Source organism: Vombatus ursinus, unplaced genomic scaffold, assembly GCF_900497805.2.
Source record: "Vombatus ursinus unplaced genomic scaffold, bare-nosed wombat genome assembly UNPS02014852.1, whole genome shotgun sequence".
Taxonomy (NCBI): Eukaryota; Metazoa; Chordata; class Mammalia; order Diprotodontia; family Vombatidae; genus Vombatus; species Vombatus ursinus.
In genome coordinates this window covers 2,174,762-2,196,984 of record NW_020954630.1, presented here as the reverse complement: position 1 = coordinate 2,196,984, position 22,223 = coordinate 2,174,762, and the positions used below count along the sequence as shown (strand labels likewise).

The following is a 22,223-nucleotide window of genomic DNA, read 5'->3' as shown; positions in this document are numbered from 1 at the left end:
AAGAGTAGTGGGGATAGAAGTTAAAAGATTTCTGACCTAGCACCATCCTTTATAAGTCAAACCAGAACATAAATGATTCCGTAATGAAAGTTGGGCTCCCCAACTCATAATAGAAACCCAGTGTCTACTTATATTCTATAACAGCTAATTAGACACATACTAAATTTAGACCCTAGTGCTAATGCTGATGCGAGCATCTTTGACTCAAGGAAATACCAGATAAGGAGAGCACAGTGAAAAATTAGCCATTCTTATTCAAATCAATATAAGTCAGCAAACAATTGAGTTTCTTCTATGTGTAAAGTACTGTGCTAGACACTGAGGACAGGTACCACACAGACCCCTTTCCCAACTAGAACATAAAGTTTGTGAAGGTTAAAGCTGGAAAGGTAGATTGGAGCCAGATGAGAAAGGGCCTTGAAGACCACTCAGAGATCTGAAAATTAACTACTTGTGTGTACTACAAACCACTTAAGCTCCCCAGACTCATTTCCTCATAAGTAAAATAAAGAACTTGGAGTAGATGGCCTCTAAGGATCCTTTCAGTTCTAATCACAAAAGAGTTTATTATATGGATAATGGGAATTTTCTGAGGGTTTTGAGTTATGCTCCTATGAGTAGGCGTGATCTAATCAGAGCAGTTTTTTAGAAAAACAACGCAGGTAGACTTTGAGCTCCTTGAGAACACGAGCTGTCTTTAATCTTTTTTTTTTTTTTTAATCGCCAGTGCCTGGCATATAGTAAGTGCTTAATAAATGTTTATTTAATGACAGTAAGAAGAATGGATCAAAGAGGGAATATACTAGAAACAGTGAGAACCGTGAAGAGAGCTGTTATGATAGTCTTGGCAAAAAGAAATGAAGGTCTGAAGTAAGGAAGTTGGAACAGGAATAGAAGGAAAAGCAATAGACTTGAAAGCCGTTGTAGAAGTAAACCAATAGAGCTTGGCAATGGTTTGGTTGCAGGGGGTGAGACAACGGAAGAAGTGAAAGATAATGCCAAGCTTTACAAAGTCTGGCTGATTGGGAAGATGGGGTGCCATCATCAGAAGTAGACAATGTCTGGGAAGATAATGAAGGTCAGTTATCTGCACAGAGGTAATAATTGAAACTGCAGGAGCAGATGCATTCACCAATAGAGACAGTAGAGAGAGAAGGGGAAAATGGACCAAATCTTGGGGGTACCCCAAGGTTTGTAGATATTGAGTTATACATTTCTCACAGTAAACTCCAATGTTCAAGGTTCAGGAAGAGGAGCCAGCAAAGGCTGATGAGAGGACTTATCAAAGAAATAAGAGGATAATCAATAAAGTACAATGTCAGAGAAGCCAAAAAGTGATTAAAAGTAGAGGGTGGTTGATGGTGTCAGATGCACACAGGGTAAGGAAGATGAGGACCCTAATAGGATTTTTGATCATAGGATTTGGGGAATTGGAAGTCACCTTGAAAGCCATTTGGTCTTGTCTCCCCTCATCTTACAGAGAAGCAAACTGAGACTCAAAGAGATCAAATGACTTCTGATGTCATGCAGGTAGTGAGTTAAGTGCCGGATCTGACCCAAGTCCGCACACTCCAAATTCAGTGCAACGTACCAAATTTAGCAGTAGGTTTGGAAGGAGGAACAGAGGACAGAATTGCCCAACCTAGGGCAATATCACACAAAACATCTTTAATCCCTCCTCTATAAACTATATGTCATGTGATTACTGGGAAACTAGACATGGGGACATTTCAGAGATAGAAAATGTGATTTTAAGAGCCAGAAATTTAAAATATCCATATTTGGATTATAATTATAAATCTAATGGATATATGTCATTTAAAGTGTCAAAATGCTACTCAAATTCCAAAAGTAAAATCCTTACAACAGTTTTTTTTCCCCAAAAAGTCATTAAATTTAGTGATAACAGGGTTAAAGACAAAAGCTAGATTGCATCAAGTTGAGGAGTGATTGGGAATTGATATGCAGACAGAGAATATGAACTTTTTTTCCCAGAAATTTATCAGTAGAAGGGAGGGGAGTTATATAGGAAGATACTCTGAGGGAATACTAGGGTCCAGGAAAAGATTTTTATAGATTAGAAGCCACTCTGTGAGAATCTTTGCTAGTTGATGAGAAGGAGATGGTAGAGAGGATGAGAGTGAAGTTACAGGAAACAGAGAAAGCTTTGATTGATGAGGCAAGGTCCTGGAGGAAATAGAAGGAGGGTGGGGTTGCTGCCTCTCCGTCTGAGCCTAGTGGGAAGGAGGAGAGTAGTATGTACAGTCCAGGCTGGTAATGATCCGCTTACCTTAGCAGATCTATTAGTTGGGTTCTCTGTCTCCATGATATAGAGACCCTTACAGGGTATCCCCACCCTCTGTCATCTCTCAGATTAGAGCTATCCTTTTTTTTTAAAGAGCACCCATAAGGAACACATATGTAGTGTGACTTCCTCACCTTTGAGTATACAGTTGAAATTACCTTGCAGGAAATCCTTCAAGCCAAAGCAGTGGCCTTCAGAGAGAGACTGTGTCAGAAGCCAGTAATGTTGCAGTCCCTGCCTATTAGTAAGACAGTGTGGCTTCTCTTCACAGAAGCAGCCAGAAATAGCTGATAACCCATATAAGTATACTGCTCACTGGGCTTTTTTATCTTTACTGAGATATGTGGGTCATGTAATAAGAAGGTCACAAATCTACAGGAGTGCACTGTGACAGGCTTTTGTACAGTGTATAAGAATGTACTATTTATAAACATTTTAGTACTATCTATATAAAATTTTTGTCAGTCATTAAACATGTATTTAGTGATTACTACATGCCAGGCACTATGGTAAAATGCCTGTCTTGGACCATTTTATTATGCTTCTAATGTCTATGCTTTTACTATGAAGTTAGAACTAACCATTTCCTCCCAATTTCAGATAGTTTCATTAGCATTTTTCCCAAAACAAAACTGAAATAGTATGGCCACAAGTTTGCTGTGCTAAATTTGCAAAAAACATTTTGTGCTAGACTCCATAGATTGAGTCAGTTCTTAGGTTATTAAAAAAATTCTTAAGTGTTCCTTTTTACACCTTTATTTTAATGAATTTAGATGTTGTGGACTGCCAGAAGTTCTTAGTAGAAAAGTAAAAGATTCAAAGAACCAAGGAAAAGTAAGGAACTTCTTCTTGTTCAGTCATTTGAGTCGCATCTGACTCTTTGTGACCTCCTTTGGGGTTTTCTTGGTAAAGCTATGGGAGTGGTTTGCCATTTCCTCCTCTAGCTCATTTGACAGATGAGGAAACTGAGGTAAGGAGAATTAAGTGATTTGCCCAGGGTCACACAGCTAGTACATGCCTGAGGCCAGATTTGAACTCACATCTTCCTGACTCCAGGCCCCCAGCTCTATCCACTGTGCAACCCAACTGCCCAAAGTAAAGGAGAGTTAGAATTAAATGAGAATTTTCCTGGGCTACAGCTGGCCTTCAGAAACCACAAGAGTACAGACTGCTCCAAGAAGTATTCTACTCAATTAGTACCCTTTAGCATACTATGTGTATATGTTAAAATACATATACATACATATATATATTTCATGCGTATCTTTACAGCAAAACATATGATATTATGTTCTTCCTACAGCAATAGAAGAATCCGAAAGTGATATTTACATGCGATTCATGAAGTCACACAAGTGTTACGACATTGTTCCAACCAGCTCGAAGCTTGTTGTCTTTGATACTACGTTACAAGTGAGTATACTCATTTTTCATAAACTTTTATGTAATTTGGATTCTTTTATGAAATAAGTACCCTGAGAGTCTTTCTTGGATACTTAGTAGCATCCACAACAAATTAATTAGGAATAATATTGATGGAGGGGGAAATCCTGAAATTCTTTCTGGAAATTACGAGTAATAAAATGATGAATCATCATCACTACATTAAAATGTGCATAAAGTATCTGTTCACAACTTTTAATTATTCTCTTTATACATATCAAATGACTTATGTTGATTGCTTTAATAACAAAATTTGAACATGGTCCTTTGGATACTTCAATGAGGTTCATTACAACCTAGCCAAGCTTTTTACCAGGAAGCCAGTGTAGTTATAGAATAATAACACGAAAGAAAAACTAGTGACACATGAGACAAACAGAAAATCTTAAGCAGCATTGTTTTTAACTTGGTGATTCTATGTAGAGAAATAAGGACCAAAAATAAGATTGAGGGGGAATATCTAAACAAACCACACATTATTGACTCACTAAAAGTTTGGTTCACCTATAAATGATAAACTAGGGTACATAGTCAACAAGCATTTGTTAAATGCCTACTATGTGTCAGACACTGTGCTTTGTGATGAAAATATAAAGAAAAACAGTCCCTGCCTTCAGGGAGTTCTCAGTCCAATAGGGCAGACATCACATTCAGACAAAATACAACAACATACAGACAAAATATGTACAGGATAAATAGAGGACAATCTCAAAGTGAAGACACTAAGATTAAGGAGGACTAGGGAAAGGTCTCTTGCAGAAGATGGGACTTGGAAGAAGCCAGGAGGCAGAGATGAGGAGGGAGAGCATTCTAGGCATGGGGCCAGCCAGTGAAACAATTCAGAATCAGAAGATGGAATGTTGTGTTAGAGGAAGAGCAAGGAAATGCATTCTCTGTCCCCTGGGAACCTAAAATATAAGAAAAATGAATACATGGTGTATAATGAAGGTAGTAGAGCAATGCATAGCTAAATGATAAAATGAAAACTACTTGTCACTTGATTCATCTAGGAAGACTTCATCATGGAGTTGGAATTTTAAGAGTTTCAGCAGTGGAAGAGAGGTGGCTTAGTACTTGGAAGTTTTATCATGAATAACATTCTAGAACAGGTTATTAAATAGTCTGAGTACTTAGAAAAGAAACAGGAGATGAAGTAAGAGCCAGCAAGGGTTCTTAATTCAAAACAACCTTAGTTCTCTTTTTCTGTTTGTAAGGTTCATGGATCAGGAGAGACTGCTGTAGACAGCAGCATATCTTGATTTCAGAAAAGTATTTTATGTGATAGCCTTATGGAGACAAATGGACTGTACAAATAGGAAAAGTCTAAGCTATGTGAGCAACTCTTGCTACAGAATATTGGTTAATGGATCAGTTTTAACTAAGGTTGCCAAACTCACTATCTGCCTCCTTCACACCTACACACGTGGTTCCGCATGAATGGAGCTGGAAGAAGTCCCAAATCCATGTTGATTGAGTTCACTACAAATTCATATTATCTGATCACTGCAGTAAGATATTCCTTCTACTCCTTCCTAATCAATTCTCTTTCCCACTCACCACTGCAGCTTAGAACAGCTTCTAAACCTTCTCTTCTTTTCCCAAGCCTCCCACAGTTATCTCCTTCCCCCACTGTCTCAGTTAAGGACTTCAGTCATCCTTTCCTTAAAAAATGGAGAACATTTGCCATGAGTTAGATCTTCTCTTTTCCTCATCTCACATTCCCTTGACATCATCCCTCACCATTTCTTCCTTCGCTCTAGTCTCTGATATAGTCCTTCGTGCCAGGGTCAACCTCCACATGGATCTCTGATCCCATCCATTCTTCCCTCCCTCTAATCATCATTCTCTCCCTATCTACTAATTCATCCCTACCAGCCTACAAATAAACCCCAGCCTCCCCTCACTTTAAGAAACCTCCACTAGTCATCATCCTATGTCCTCCTCCCCTTCTCAGATAAACTGCTTAAAAAAGTTATCTCTGGTGCTTCTGTCTCTTCTAAACCCTCTGCAGTCTGGCTTCCAACCTCATTTTTCAACTGAAACTGCTTTCTCAGAAGTTATTGATTATCTCTCACTTAATGGATCTCATAGCCTTTTCTCATTGTTCATCTTTCTTGGCTTCTCTGCAGAATTTGACCCTGTTGCCCATTACCTTATCCTTAATAATTTTTCTTCTTTGGGCTGTCATGGCACTGCACTCTCTTGATTCTCCTCGGTCTCTTTTGGTGGCTCTTCATCCGTGTCATGCCCATTCCCTGTAGGTATGTTCCCAAACACATTGTCCTGGGCTCTTCTCTCTTTTCTCTCTCACTTAATGATCTCATTATCTCCCATGTCTTCAATTATCATTACTCTGCAGAAGATTCCTAGATCTTTATATCCAGTCCAAGTCTCTTTCCCTGAGCTTTGGTATCCATATTCATACTGGCTGTTTCATCGGCATCTCAAACTCAACATGTTCAAAACAGAACTCATTATCTTCCCTTCCCCCCTTTCATATTTTTCTATTACTGTCAAGTATACAATCCTTCTAGTAATCCAGGTTTGCAACCTGGGCATTATCTTCAACTCCTTGTTCTCACTCACTCCACATATCCAAGCTACCGTTTCTATCTCCACAACGTCATCGATATCCTATCCACTCATGCAGCCATTTCCCTAGTTCAGATCCTCATCACCTCTCTCCTGAACTATTTCAATAATCCAAATTGATTTACCTCACCAAGCGTCACTTCATTCCACTCCATTTTTTATGTAGCTGCCAAAGTGATTTCATAAAATGTAAGTTTGACCATGTCACTTCTTTACTCAATAAACTACTGTGCCACTTGCTATGACCTCTTGGATCAAATTTAAACTCTTCTTTGGGGCATCTGAAACTCTTTCATGGCTCCTTACACATTACTCCTGTCCATGTACTCTACAGTCTAGCCATACTAGCATGCTGGATATTGTCACATATAACTCTCCATCTTTATCTAACCTCTTAAAATTCCTGTCTTCCTTCAAGACTCTGCAGAAATTTCCCATCCCCCCTGCTCAGAAGTTACTGTTTTTCCACTCTGTATGTATCTGGTATATATAGTATCTATTTTTACACTTCTCTCCTTGGTTAAAATATAAGATTCTTGAGGATAGGGATTTTTTTTTCCTTTCTCTTTGTATCCCCAGGACTTAGCATAGTGCCTGCCCTATGGTAAGTATTTGATAAATGCTGATGAATGATTGATTACAGGGAAACCACTTATTGAATGTGGGACCTTAATCAAGTTTAATCTCTTTGGACCACAGTCTCTTCATACTTCAAATGTGGATAATAATACTTGTGCTACTTGCATCATAGGATTGTTGTGAAGGTCACAACATGTATGTGAAAGCTCTTTGTAAAACATATGAAAATCCTAAAATTACAGCATTGAAACAGTTGGCACAATTCTGCAATTTAAGCAGCAGTTACCTTACTAGGCTACTGATTCCATTTGTATAATTTAAATCTCTAAATAATCACTGTGGGTGTTGGTAAGAAGTACACTTTAAGCAACCCCATAAATCCTTATGTCTTAGTTTTGGGCAAAGTAGGGAGATAGTAAGAGATCTTTTGCCAAATGTTCAGGCTCCACAGACTCCCAGGAGCAGGGGTGTGTCTAGTCTTTCTCGTTTGTTTGCTTCAAGAGAGACAGAAAGACTTTCTGTGTGTGAGTCCTAGAAAGCAGACTGACTGAGATCAAACTCTAGTATAGCCCAATGAAGCCCAGAATATGCCCCATGTTCCAGGGTGAGGCCACATTCACTCACTCACCAATAATACTTGAGAGTAGAATGACACTCCTGCAGTTGCCCAGCTTTAACAAGATTCTATTCTTGTCACTATAAAGTATATTGTTTAACCTATCAGAAAAATAGGTAAGGAATAATGAGCAATTCTTCAACATGACAGTATTTTTATTGGTATAGGAGTACTCTGAACAAACCACAACCCAGAATCATTGCAGCAAAATTACAGGAACTCAAAGGAATAAAATTGCTAAAACTGCTCCCTGGCATATGCTAAATGATTCCATTTTTCATCAATTTCAACTTAAATATATCACAATTGATTTAATTACTTCAATTTAAAATAAAAATGTACTGAAAGTTGTGAGTTGTCAGATTCTAGTTTCCTGAAACACAGATGTCCCACTTCACATACATTGCCACAACCTCTTCTGTGGCAGGCAGGTCCTGATTAGGTTTTCATCCAATTAAAGAATGTTTCTAGATTAAAACTTTGTTGTCTGTTTTTACTCATCTAATCAACATATTAACATCTGGATGCTTTCTAAATCTTTTTAAGTTTTTAATTTAAATTTGCAGTGGTTTGGGCAGATTGCCTGTCAGTTGAGAAGAAAGCAACCCTTATAGGCACCCAGTCACCAACGAGGAATTTTCCCAGCTCTCTAAGTGCCAATTAGAACTAGGCCAGACCAGTCTTTTTCTCTTTTTCTTGGTTAATTGGTAACAGCACAACCCCTTTCTTGTTATAAATTTTCTGAGTGGTTTGTAATTCTTCCCTAAAGCAGGTTTTATGTGTGTATGGGTATATCAATCTATAAAATAGTAATCTTGGTGTGTGCTAATTTTGTTTCCCCTGAAGTCTCTATGTTCTTATTATATAAGCTATCAATTGCTTTTCTACTCAGTTTTTTTCTTATCGTAGAAATAACTTCTCCATAATGTTATCAGTACAATCTACAGACGTATGTTCTAAAACAATCACGTAATTGTGGGCAAAAGCTACAAAGTTTTATTATCAGTATAAGTCCTTTCTATTAAAAGTTTAACTTTTTTTTTTTTATCCAAAGAAAAGACAACTGAGAGTCGCACCATGCAGTGCTCTGGCTCCTGCTGTAAAGATGGTTTAGGTCAGATTTGTATTCAGCGTCTCACTTAATTTAAACTTCTGCCCTTTAGTAAGATGAAAAAAATAAATTAGAATAGAATATCATTTAGTAAAGACCAGAATAAACACTTAAATATTTGAGGTTACTGAAATTACTAAATATTAAATTGAAAAAATTTAACCAGAAATAATATTGTGAACCTAGCATGAAACCAGTTGGCAGGAATGAAATATAGAAATTATTTTTAAATAAATTTTTATTGGTATCTTTTGTTTTTACATCACTTATAATTCCCACTCTCTCTCCCCTTACTGCCTCCCAAAGAGCCGTCCCTTATGTTTTTAAAAGGTGAAGAGAGGAGAAAATAATATGTAAAACTAACTAATACATCCAAAAAAGCCAGGCATTACATGCAGTATTCCCCATTCATGGTTCCCCAGTTTTGTAAAGAAGTGGGGAGAAGTGTTTTCTCCTGTCTCTTCTTCGAGGCCAGGCTTGGTCAGTATGGAAGAGTTTGTTTCTGGTTCTAACAGCGACTAATACCTTGAGAAAATTGCTTAATCTCAGAGTTCCTTTACTTTTTAAAGTAGAGATGATCTTTCTGGCCTGCTGCACTTGTACATTAGGAAAAATAATTTCAAAACAAGTAAACAGTGTTACTTCTTAAAATAAGTAATAGATATTGATCATATCCAGGTTCTTAAGTCACCTTTCAGAAAATATATATGTAAACTCAATGTGGATTTTTTGGGAGATGAGGGCGTGCTTAATTTTTGGCCTAGTACAGTGCTAACATATAAAGTGTACCTCATAAGTTTTTTAATGAATTTAATTTTGGTTCATTATCTTTTAAGTGCAATTTAAAAAAAATCACAAAAAGCTTTCTCAGGAATGTAAAATTTATGTAATTTTTTCTAAAAATTAGGAAATAAAGGATACTTTGGTATTTTTTGTAAAAATCTTTGGTTTGCCACATAAATTAGGATGTATTATTCCATGTCACTCTATATTTTGGTGAGATATTCCTAAAGGTTAAACCTTAATTTGATTTAACCTAAATAAAAAAATAAGTTCTCAGACATGTCATTTTCGGTCAGCATTGTATGTGTGCAAGTTATTTGAAATGACCACAAGAATCCAATGTATCTGGGTAGAACTGCCACCATGCTTAAAGCCTATGGTCTCACAATCTCTTTCTCTTCAGGGTTTAGGAAGGAACACTGACTGCTCAACCAGAAGGCCAGGTGTTTCTGAACACCTATACTAACTTGTATGAAATATTTAAAATGGGGAGAATCCAGTGCTATCCACAACCAGTCAGATATTCCATACACACATATACATAAAGCTTTTGTGTTCTGAAGTGAAATGGGTTTGTTTGTGTATTATTTCAGGTGGAGAAATGAAGTAGTTAGATGATTAGTGGAAGATACACTAGACCCTTGTTTTGTTATTCAGTTGTTTCAGTCGTGTCTTAACTCTCCATGACTCCATTTGGGGTTTTCTTGGGCAAAGATACCAGAGTGGTTTGCCATTTCCTTCTCCAGCTCATTTTACAGATGAGGAAACTGAGGCAAACAGGGTTAAGTGACTTGCCCAGGGCCACACAGCCAGGAAGTGTCTGAGGTGAGATTTGAACTCAGGTCTTCCTGACTTCAGCCCTGGCACTCTATGTACTGCACAGTCTAGCTGCCCCAGTAGCCACTAGACCAGTGGCTCTTAAACTTGCATGATATTATTTGCCATAAGGAATCACAGCATACTGAACATTTATTTAAGTTGACAACAGAGAAGCGTTTCTGGGTAGTTGGCCTCTTAATCTCATTACCACAGCCTAGGATTCCTCTGCTTCTCTTTTCCCTCCCCTACCGTCACCCTCTTCTTCCTCTTCTTCCCCTGCACTCACTGCAGAAAAGGTGGCTTTTTGCCTTTGTATATAGAGCTGCTATTGTGATCTTACTAAAACCAAGCCAGGAAGAGCAGGCAGCAATGCTGGAGGCAGGGGCTGGGGAATGTGAAAAATCTCACCTCATGAAACTCATGGTGCTATGGCACATTCTGAGAGCCACTGCACTAGACAGTTCTAAAAGGGAACAGGTCTGGTTTCATAAGGATCGACCTCAGTGGGCCATTATTTTTCGTCTTCATTACTCCTTTTTGCAGCAGTGACATCGCCACAAAACACACTGACAATAATGTCTCTATACTATCTTTCTTTTTTTATTCTGAACTCAAGCTTTATTGATTTTATGTCTCATGAATATATATGTATGCATATATATTACCATTGACCCATTTATGTTTACTTAATTTCAGCAGTATATTTCATGTCACAATTAAGCAGATGTTATCCATTTCTGAACATTTATATGTAGCATGTTTGCATAATAATTATGATACACCCAGATGAAAGTGGATCAATGCTGCCCAATAACATTCTTCTTATTTTTGTTACGGCAACCTTGAAAAATGGTTTAGTAACATTTATATTGCTTTTCTGAGCAGCTTTTGAGGAATCCATTAATTAGATGGAGATGTTATTCTGGGAGAAGCAGAATTAGTCTGTCTTCTTTCAGATTAAAATACCCCTACCATAAAAAATAATAATAATAATGTTTCTTTAAAATTAATGTTAACTCTTGGCTTAGAATAGTTTAAAATAAAAGTTTAAAAAGATTGCTTTCTAGACAGAAGTATAAAATTTCTCTGTGCCATAACCTTGTAAGATCACTTTATTGCAGGTATAAATGTTCAAAAAGCGTAAGATCTCCCCACCAACTTCATCTCCATTCTGAAGAAAGCTTATGCTTTACTTTCCTAGTTTTTCTGAAGTTAGTTAAAAGTCCTTCTAGGTAAAACCTATCTCTGTAGCTAACATTTTCTTCCAGAAGCCCCTGGACAAAATCCACTGAGGGATTTTCCTAAAGTATTTCTCCTTCTTTGTATTTTAACTCAAACTCCTGTCAGAAACTATGATCTTCTTTCACCATGAGTTGCCCATTCCTGAAAAGAACCAAGCTCTAAGGAACGTGACTTTCTTCATTAACATCAAGATGTAATTACCCTATGTACTTGTCTTGTGTGAGAGAGTGTCAAGTTCAGGTCACTATGGGTAGGACAGTGTACATGCCTACATAAAATTACTCAGATTTGCTTTCCTTATGGACCAGTATTTGTGGTAGTGATTATTTTACAAGAGAAAAGGCACATTTATGACTTTGCCAATGGTATATTATTGAATTAAATGTTTTATTTGTATCTGATTTCCGTTGTCATCCCTCTCTTACCATTCTTACCCAGACCCAGACCTGCTGCATTCATTTGCAGTGGCTTCCAGGTTAGGGATTGACAGTTGTGAGCACATAAACAGGTAACATGTTAGACCATTCAGTATAGCAAATCATTAGCCTTGGGATGCCATTTGACTTTTCTTTCTGCTATTCTGTTTTTGGTGTTGTTTTTTTTTTGTTTGTTTGTTTTGTTTTGTTAGGCAATTAGGGTTAAGTGACTTGCCCAGAGTTACACAACTACCAAGTGTTATGTGTCTGAGGCTGGATTTGAACTTGAGTCTTCCTGACTCCAGGGCTGGTGCTGTATCCACTGCGCCACCCGGCTGCCCCTGTCTTTCTGCTATTCTGTCACTAGAATAACCTGGCTGCTTTTTTTTTTCCAGTTCCCAGCTACTATCCTGAAGTCTCATTCTCCTTTAACTCTCTGAGCATCAGTTTCCTCATCTATAAAATGGGAATAATAATAATAATAATAATAATAACAACCATAGTACTCCCTCACTGTTTTTTTTCAAGTCATTGATGACTTGCTTTTACACAACAGACATTTACTAATAAACCCCATAACCATTAAATCCTCCCTTGTAACAAAGAAAAATAGTTAAATGGAATCAACCAACTGCGCAACAGAATTTAACAGCATCTACAACATTTCATTCCCATAAACTCCACTTTTCTAACAAAAGGAGGGAAGTGTGTTTTATCCTTTTTTCTCCAGAAAAGAGATGGATCATTGTAGTTGATTTGAATTTGACTGATTTTTAGTGTTATTTTTTGTTAATATTCTTGTAGTCATTATTTATGTTGTTCTTCTGGATCTGCATACTTAACTCTCTGTCAGTTCATTCAAGTTGTCCCATATTTCTCTGAATTCCTCATAGTTGTTTCTTATGGTATAATCATATTGGCTTACCCCACAGTTTGTTTAAACCATTCACCACTTTATTTCTAATTTTTGCTACCAAAAAAAGTGCTGCTGTGAATGTGTGTGTGTATATATATATATATATATAGTATGTGTTTGTATGTATGCATATACACACACATATACATATGTGTGTGTATATACATACATACACATATATGCACACACCCATTCTTTTTATCTTTGACCTCCTTGGGGTGATTCACATTGATAGTTCAAAGGGTATGAACATTTTCTTGGACAATCCCAAATTGTTTTCCAGAACAATTGAGCCAATTTACAATTCCACCAACATTTCAGAGAGTTATTGTGAGATAATAAGATAATGTATATAAAAATCTTTACAGAGCTTAAAATGTTATATGAATGTAAGCTAGCATTATTGATATTATATCTTCTGTTTTCCGCTTTCAGAGAGAACATGCTTCTCAGTGCAGGGGAAGCTTACATTTCTTAGTATAACAAACCCATACCTTCTTCATTAGGAGCTAAATTTCTTCTGGGCCAGTTAGCACTTACCCCTTCAGAGGTGAGGATCATGTTTGTGGACTATTTTCTGATGATTGTGCCATATGTGGTTCCATTCCTCACCTCTGTTTGAAGATGGAGATTTCTTAAGTCACCTTAGGTCTGCATTACTGAAATCTAGGCAAACAAAAGGACAGAGTCAGCAAAAACATGTAATTAGAACAGGGGGGAAAATTATACATATTTGCCATCATTCCTTAAATGAGTAAAATCACACCCTCTTCTTTTCCAGCATAGTCCAAAGAAGGCATAGCCCTACCCATAATTTAGAGAGTAGTCCCAAATAGCCATGACTCTGCCCCCAACTGCAAGCTTTTCTTACCTTGACAATTTCTTTATTTCTAGTGACTCGTTTTCTCATGAGTTCATCTGACAGCCAGGTCATCCTGCCCATTCACAGATTTGTAAATAAAATTAAACCTTTACTTTATAGACTTGACATAATGTTTGTTATTTATAACAAGAAAATTACTATCTGCATATTAATATGTAAAATTAAGAAATTTTAATGCCTGAAATTTAAGTATTTTATTATTTCTAGTATTAAAAATATGTATCCATGTAGTGCCTTGGCATAGAAAAGAAATAAGAAAAATCATTGTTCAAGCTATTTTTTAAAAGATTTGGCAAATAATACTATATTTTTTTATTTATTTTAAAATCATACATGCCAAATAAATAAGGGAATGTGATTCTCTGAATTCTGTTAAATTTTAGGTATGCAACATTTGTCCAATTTAAAGTTGTGAAGGTGGATTAGAATATATTTAGATATGGTTACATTTTTTCCTCCTAATGTGAAGCTTTAAACTATATATACTGTGTCTTTATTTTTCTTCAGGTTAAAAAGGCTTTTTTTGCCTTGGTAGCGAATGGTGTTCGAGCAGCGCCACTGTGGGAGAGTAAGAAACAGAGTTTTGTAGGTAAGGAATTTAGGATGGTTAAAAGACAAACTATAAGAAACAGAAAGCCAGGAAATGTTTTACTTTTATTATTTATTTAAGTGGTGCTAATTAGGGAGTTCAAGTGATTTTCCAAATTAGTAAAAATACTGATGAATCTAATTTATGTTTTGATTTCATTTTCTGAATAATCTATATATTGCCAGGAAATTGAAAACAATTTTTTGACTTCTCCCAAATTACAAAAAGTTCCCAATCATTTAATGACTTCTGGTTTCCTAATAGATATATAGTAGACCTACTGCTAGCGCATGTGGATCCAGGACCCAGATCACCACTTGTGTGCTCAGTGTCTACCTAAAATGTCATGCTTAAGTTTTAATTGATTTTTAATATAGGTAGTTGGTAGGTTAGTAATTATGATGACTGGGTTTTGTTTTTATATCATAGGAGTATTTGGGGAGTTTTTTCCCCACCATGTAATCCTCTCCCACCTCCAAAAAAAAAAAAAATAAGAAATAAATCCCTCCTAACAGATAAGCAGTCAAGCAAAACAGATTCCCATATTGGCCATGTCCGAAAGTTTGTGTGTCTTCTACATATTAGTCTGTAACCTCTCTGTCAGGAGGTGGGTAGAATTCTTCATCAGTCTTCTGGAATCATGGGTGATCATTGCATTGATCAGAGTTGATAAGTCTTTCAAATTGTTTGTTTTTACAGTGTTGATGTTATGGTGTAAATTGTTCTCCTGGTTCTGCTCACTTCACTCTACATTAATTTTATATATCTTACCATGCTTCTCTGAAACTATCTCTTTCTCATTTCTGATAGCACAGAATTTCCCAGTTGATAAGGTAGTCCCTTAGTTTTCAGTGCTTTGTAATTACAAAAAAAAAAGCTGTTATAAAATATTTTTGTACGTGTTCCTTGCTTTGATCTCTTGGCCTACATAGGCCTAGTAGTGGTATTACTGGGTTAAAGGGTATATATAACTTAGTAACTTTAAGAGGATAGTTCCCAGATGGCAGAACCAATTCGTAGCTGCACCAACAATGCCTGTTTTCCCAAATTAATCATTTTCCATTTTTGTCCATACTGCCAGTTTGGTGGGTGTGGAGTAGAATCTTAGAGTTACTTTAATTTATTTTTCCCTAGTTATTAGTGATTTGGAGCATTTTTTCATATGGCTAGAGATAGACTGAATTTCTTCCTTTGAGGGACTACCTGGGTATATCCTTTTTTACCATTTATCAATTGGTAAATGGATTTTATTCTTATAAATTTGAATCAGTTCCCTTAGGAACATTTTTAGAAAACTCCTTTTAAAAATTTTAGGAAATTTCAGACTACAGTAACTTTGCATCCAATTTCTTGTCTAGTAAATCTATAAATGAAATAATTTTCCCTTTGAAGCAGCTGTTTTAGTGTACTTCTTAAAAAATTTTCATTTAAGTATCATATTCCTAAAACTGATCACTTTTTTTATTATAAAATGATAAAAATAATTTGTTTTTACCAATGGAGTATATTTTATGGTCATTTATAAAGATATCAGGAACAGTTTTTCCTTCATTTATTTGCAAAATATTATTTCCACTACTCTGAGTTATATAATAGTAACTTGGATTTCATTTGAATTAATGTTCATTTGGGTGTAAGCCTAATTAACAAATGAATGAAATGCAAAATAGCATATTCTATGTTGTTAATAGCATTTAAAACTAATTTTAAAAGAACTTTTTTATACATTTCCTAAGTCCTCATTTATCATCTGAGAATCTTTTCTCGTAGATGTTCATTGTTCTATTTTAACATGTGATTCTTTGTTTCAGGAATGCTAACAATTACAGATTTCATAAATATACTACATAGATATTATAAATCTCCAATGGTAAGTGACACCATCTGTATGTCAGTAATTGAATAAGTATAAATAAAATCTATTCTAAAAAATAAGACTGAGCTTTTTAAGTATAATTTGTTAGTTACTTAAGTATATGAAATTTCAGCATAAATTTCATTTAGTGTACATGAACTGATTATTAGGACTAGGACTTATCTTTTTTAAAGCTTGAAGGAAGAAGTTTCAGGAAAAATTAAAGAAAGCACTTCCTCCCATAGCTGGCATTAAACCTATGGAATTAATCTTTCTAAGAGATTATATAGGTTGAAAATACAAATAACTTCCCAATCATAGCAGATATTAAAGGAGAGTTAGTGATTGTAAGGATGTACTTCAAACCTTTGAGGATAATGCCATAAAGAACAGCTCTCAGTACCCTGTAAAAAACATTCCTTGGAGCTACTGTCAAAGGTAGAATAAAGGACTGGCTGGACCATGGGCCTGAGTCAGTAAAGGACTTCTTCTGTCTTTAAAACATGCCTGATTATTCAAGATAAGAAATATGATAAAACTCTATGAGATTTATTTTATTTCTTAAAAGAATTACAAAGCACTTTAAAGAGGAAGGGATTTTTAACAATCATCTGGTACAACTCTCGAATGTTATAGATGAGGAAACTACAGCCAAGATAGGCTGGAAAGGACCTAACAGGTCATCCAGACCATATTACTGATGAAGAAAAGGAGGCCCAGAGAAGTTAAGTGACTTGCCCATGGTCACACAGGTGATAAATGGCAAAACTGTATTTTTAACCCAAATCCTTTCCCTCTAAGTCCAGTGTTCTTTCCACTATACTGTGCTACCTCCCACAGTCATGCAGGTGGCAAAGGAGGAAATATTAGATAGATGTTAGAGTAATAAGGCCTTTTTTTTAATCCACAGAGGCAAAAGTTGGGGAAATAGTGTTTGTAGGTCAATTATAAAATGAGGAAATACTATATTTATTGTTCAAACTGTAAGTAAGGATAAAGTTTTTAATAATAATGACTGCTAGATTCCTAGAAAGAGGAGTCTATACATCCAGTACATTCACTCTCTCACCACCTCATCCTTAATGCCTTGTAATTTGATTTGTGTGAGGTAATAGATATAGCACTAGATTTGAATCGGGAAGAACTGAGTTTAAATCATGCTCAGGATACCTCCTAGCTGTATGATCCTGGATAATCATAAACGTAATCATTATAACAGTAGCCAGCGTTTGTGCAGCTAGGTCCCTGTGAGTGTGAATAATGAATCCCCTAAAGTGGTGGCATTATGGGATTCCTACTGCATATTTACATTAGGCTAGAATCACTTAACCTTTCTGAACTTTTAGGTTTCCTGTTACATAAAAACGAAGATGATGATGATAATAGCCCTTCACAGAACTGTTGTCAGAGATAATGTACGTAAAACACTAGATAAATATCAGAGGGGGCATCATGGCATAGTATATAGAAAGCCCAGGCATGAAAACAAGAGGCCTAGGTTTCCCATTCTGCCTCTGCCACATGCTGACTGTATGACCACAGGATGTGTGATCACTCAACATCAGTGCCCTTACTAAGTCTCTAAGATCAGAAGTATCATCATCATCATCATCATCATCATCATTATTATTATTATCTCACTACCAGAACTGATATCCCAAAAGTTGCTAGTGTTCTTTTAATTGATTAAATGTTAATGGCCTCTTCTTAGGCCTCATCTTCCTTGTCCTTTCTTTAGCTTTTCAAACTCTTGCACATCCCTCCTCCTGGCTACTTTCTCCTGCCTTGATTTCTATGATATCATTTTCACATGGTTCTCCTTCTCCCTAACTGCTCCTTAGTCTCCTTTGTTGGATCATACCAGAATCACAGAGTCTTGGAGTTGGAAGGGGCCACAGAGTTCATTCATTCTAAGCCATGCCTGAACAAGAATCTCCCCTATAATATAATCATGAAGTGACCATCAGAACTTTGTTTAAAGACCACTAGTGAGGGCAGAATCTCCTAGGTTCCTGAGGCAAAATCCATTCCACTTTTGAATACCTCATCTTGTTAGAAAGTGTTTTCTTACATCAGACTTAAATCTGTGTCTTTTCTCCTTCTACTTATTGCTGCTAGAGGGTCCCTGGAGCCAGCAGAATAAGTCTAATAATTCCCATAAAACCACTTAAAATACTTGAAGACAGCCATTGGGTCTCCCCTGAGTCTTCTCCAGGTTAAACATTCCCTTTTCCTTAAACCAATCCTCATATACATGACCATGATGTCTTTCATCACCTACTTTCTAACTTATCAGTGCCCCTCCTCAACTATGGTACCCAGAATAGAATTCCACTATATTTTAGTATATTCTAGATGTGCTCTGACCAGAGAAGAGGACAGTTTGGCCATCCTCTCCCTAATCCTAGACATAATATCTCTCTTAATGGAACCTAAGATTAAATTAGCTTTTTTGGCTGTTACAGGACACTCCCAGTCTCTAAACTTGGGTAACTCCTAGAGCTCATCTTGGACCTTCTCCTTTCTACGCTTCCTTACTCCCCATGTCAAATTAGCCACCAATTCAATTCAACTTAATAAATAGTTAATAAGCTTCGGCTATGTGCCTGGCACTGTGCTAAGTGCTGGGGATACAAATAAGAAAAAGATATTCCCTGCCTTTGTGGAGCTTACAATCTAATGGGAGAAGAAAATATACAAAAGGAAGCTGGAAATTGTGTGTGGAGGGTGAGGGGAGGGAACGGAAACCAGGAGCCATCTTGTTCTGTGGAGTTTAGACCAAACAGAGCTGCAAATGCATTGTGGAGTGAGCTGCAATGTTCAGGTTCTGCCCTCTCCAAAGGATGGCTTTGGGTGGAGTTGAGTGTACCACTCTCCAGCCCTCCAGTCAAAGAGAAGAAGAGGCTGAGGGAAGTAGGAAAGTGTTGAATATCCCAGGCTGAGTTAGGAGCATGGTGGTGAAATCAGAAGTGATGACCTTATCCTGGGAGGGGCATCTTGTTCCATGGAGTTGAAACTAGGCAGAGCTGAAGATGCAAAGTAGAATCCTGTCACTTTTGCCTCCACATCTCTCCCATTTATCTCTTTTCTTTGTTTACGTGGTAACCAACCCAGTCAGGTTCAGCTTCTAACTAGCACTTACCAAGATTACTATCATAGTTTCTTAATTGACCTTCTTCTCTCCTCTAGTCTCTCCCCTTGCCAATCTTCATATAATTGTCAAAATTGTCCTTAAAAGATTCTTTAAGGAGTAAATGTTTTATTGATAATTTTACATCACCATCCCTTCCCAATGCACTACATTCCCCTCATGAATCCTTTGTAAAAAAGAAGTTAAGCATAAAACCCTAACGATAGGCCATCGTGTGCTTTATTCTGTACCTTTAGGCCACACCTGTGGAGGTACTGGAGGGATGATTTACTATCAGTCCTCCGGAGACAAAATTTGTTACTGCATTATTAAGAATTCAGAAGTTTTCAGTCCTTTTTCTTTTGTATTATTGGAGTCACTATGTCTTGTTCTCTTGGTTCTGCTTATCTTTACTGTGTATTAGTTCATACGTATCTTTCCAAGTTTCTCTGAGTTCTTCATTTCTTTAAGCACAGTGATATTCCATTTCATTTACACACTACAGGTTACTCTGCCATTACCCAATTAATGGATTACTTATTTTGTTTCCAGTTTTTTGTTTTTGCTACTACAGAAACTGCTGCTATAACTATTTTTGCATTTGTGGGACCTTTCCTTCTGTCTCTGATTTCCTTAGGATATAAGCCCAGTAGTGAAATGAAAGGGTGTGTACACTTTAGTGACCTTTCTACTTTAGATCCAAATTGTTTTCCAGATGATAGAATGAATTCACAACTCCACCAACAGTGCATCAATGTACCTGTCTTCCCAAAACCCTTCTAGCATTTATTATTTTGTTTTTTGGCATTTTTGCCAATCTAATGGGTGTGAACCTCAGAGTTATTTTCATTTTAACTTCTCTCTGGTGACTACAGCATGATGCAAAGGTGTAAGCATAGGACTAGGAATTGGGAAATAGAGTTTCTAGTCTGAATTTTTATACTAATTAGCTGTGTGATCTGGACAAGTTACCTTATCTCTTTGGGATTAAAATTTTTTATCTATAAATTGATGTGATTGGACACGATGATCTCTCTAAAACCCCTATCAGCCATAAAATTTTAATTACTTTATTAATTATTTCTAGTGTTAAGAAACTTTATACATGTAGTAGCTTTAGGTCATTTACCACAAGCTCTCTCTTCTCTTCTTCTCCTCATATCACAAACCCTTCATATCCTCTCCTACAATTTTCTCCTTTAATCCAGTCTCTTATGAATAGGTGGCCATTCTACTCAAGGGCAACCCTTCTAATGTATCCTTGATCCCATCCCCCTCTTTTCTATCAGATTGCCCTCTCACTCTCAAATCTTCAATCTCTCCATGTCTACTGACTCTACCTCCTGTTAACAAATATGTGCAAATCTCCTCTATCCTTAATGAACATCCTCCCATCTCTCCAAGTATCATCCTATATTCTCAGCCAATGTCTTGTGAAAAACTTGTCTACTTTTACTGCTTCCATTTCCTCTATTGTTCCTGCTTTCTGAACCCTCCAAGATCTGGCTTTGAATCTCAGCACTCAATTAAAATTGTTCTCTCCAAACATAGCGATGATCTCTAAATTGCAACATCTGATGGCCTTTCCTCAGTCCTTTCACTTCTCTGCATCATTTACCCTGATGACTACCGTTTTCACTGGGATACTTTCTCTTCTCTGGGTTTCATGACATTGCTATCTCGTTGGTCTCCTTCTACGTTGTCCATTCTTCAGTCTCCTTTGCTGGATCTTCGTTCATGTCATACCTACCAATTGTGGATATCCTCCAAGGCTCTGCCCTAGGCCCGCTTTACTCCTTCACTCCTTCCCTTGATGATTCTCCATAAAAGGATTTGTTCTGTGAAGTTTGGACTCATTCCAAGGGCTGTACTTGAGGACCTAGAGGGCCACGTGTGGCCTTGAGGCTGCAGGTTCCCCACCCCCTGGTAACCAAACTGGCCTTCTTGCTCTTCCTCACACATGGAATTCAATTTCCCATGTCTTGACCTTTGCCCTGGCTGTTTCCCATACCTAGAATTCACTCTCCTCATCTCTGCATCTTGGAATCCCTGGTTTCCTTCAGGACTCAGTTCAAGCATTCACCACCTTTTTCATGAGGTCTTTCCTGATCCTCCCAGCAGTTAATTCCTTTCCCCTGAAAGATCACCCTACCTGAATGTGCTTTGTATATACCTACATATGGGTATATTGCTTACCTGTTAAAATGTGAGTGTAGGATAGAATTTGAGGGTAGGGATTGTCTTATTTTTGTGTCTTCAGCAACTAGCACAGCATCTGACCCTAATGGGTGCTTAATAAATACTTGATTGGTGATGCAATTGGGACAGTCCATCAAAAGCCTTTTTTTCTTTTGTTAGTTTTATCACTGGTGCATTTACTAGCAATAGATGAAAGATTCTAATCTAACAGCAGATTTTCCATTTTGGCACTATAACCCATAGAGATTCATCTATTAGATGAGGTATTTATTTATACCTAATCTTGAGCATACGATAGCAGATCAGTTGCTACTGTATATTCAGGGTATTAACTGTTGGCTTCTGGAGCATTCCTGCCTCTTCCAACTTCTCCAACTTCTCTGTCTCCTCGACTTGTTCTTCTTCCTTCTTTGCTCAGCCCTCTGCCCTCTTTTCTCTATATAGCCTCCTTTGGAGATCTTAATCTACTCTTATCACTTCATTTGACTAAATGTAGCTTGGCTAAAAATGTAGAATCAGAAATTATGCCTTCTCAGTCAGGATCTAGCACTATGTATTCAGATTGACCTATCAGGTTTTTCAAGACCTCCATAATCATATTTCCTATTTTACTCCTTTTTTCTCCAAAACAAATGTTCGACACTTATACTCAGGGTGATATCCTCTCTATCCAACAAACGTCCCTTTCCTATCTTTGTGCCTTCATCTACATTGCTCCTCCTTTCCCCTCCCAGATGGCCTTTCC

The 22,223-nt window shown here is 37.0% G+C and overlaps 1 protein-coding gene across 8 annotated transcripts in view; it reads left to right on the top strand.

Annotated features, from left to right (window-relative positions):
* Positions 1 to 22,223, top strand: part of PRKAG2 (protein kinase AMP-activated non-catalytic subunit gamma 2) — a 452,810-nt gene that overhangs the window by 407,998 nt on the left and 22,589 nt on the right. For 7 of the 8 annotated variants that reach the window (XM_027840942.1, XM_027840944.1, XM_027840943.1 and 4 more), the window contains 3 exons: positions 3,609 to 3,718; positions 14,213 to 14,294; positions 16,106 to 16,164. In XM_027840942.1, the coding sequence (XP_027696743.1) occupies positions 3,609 to 3,718; positions 14,213 to 14,294; positions 16,106 to 16,164 (251 nt within the window). The remainder of the gene's footprint in view (positions 1 to 3,608; positions 3,719 to 14,212; positions 14,295 to 16,105; positions 16,165 to 22,223) is intronic. The other variant, XM_027840946.1, reaches the window with a different exon arrangement.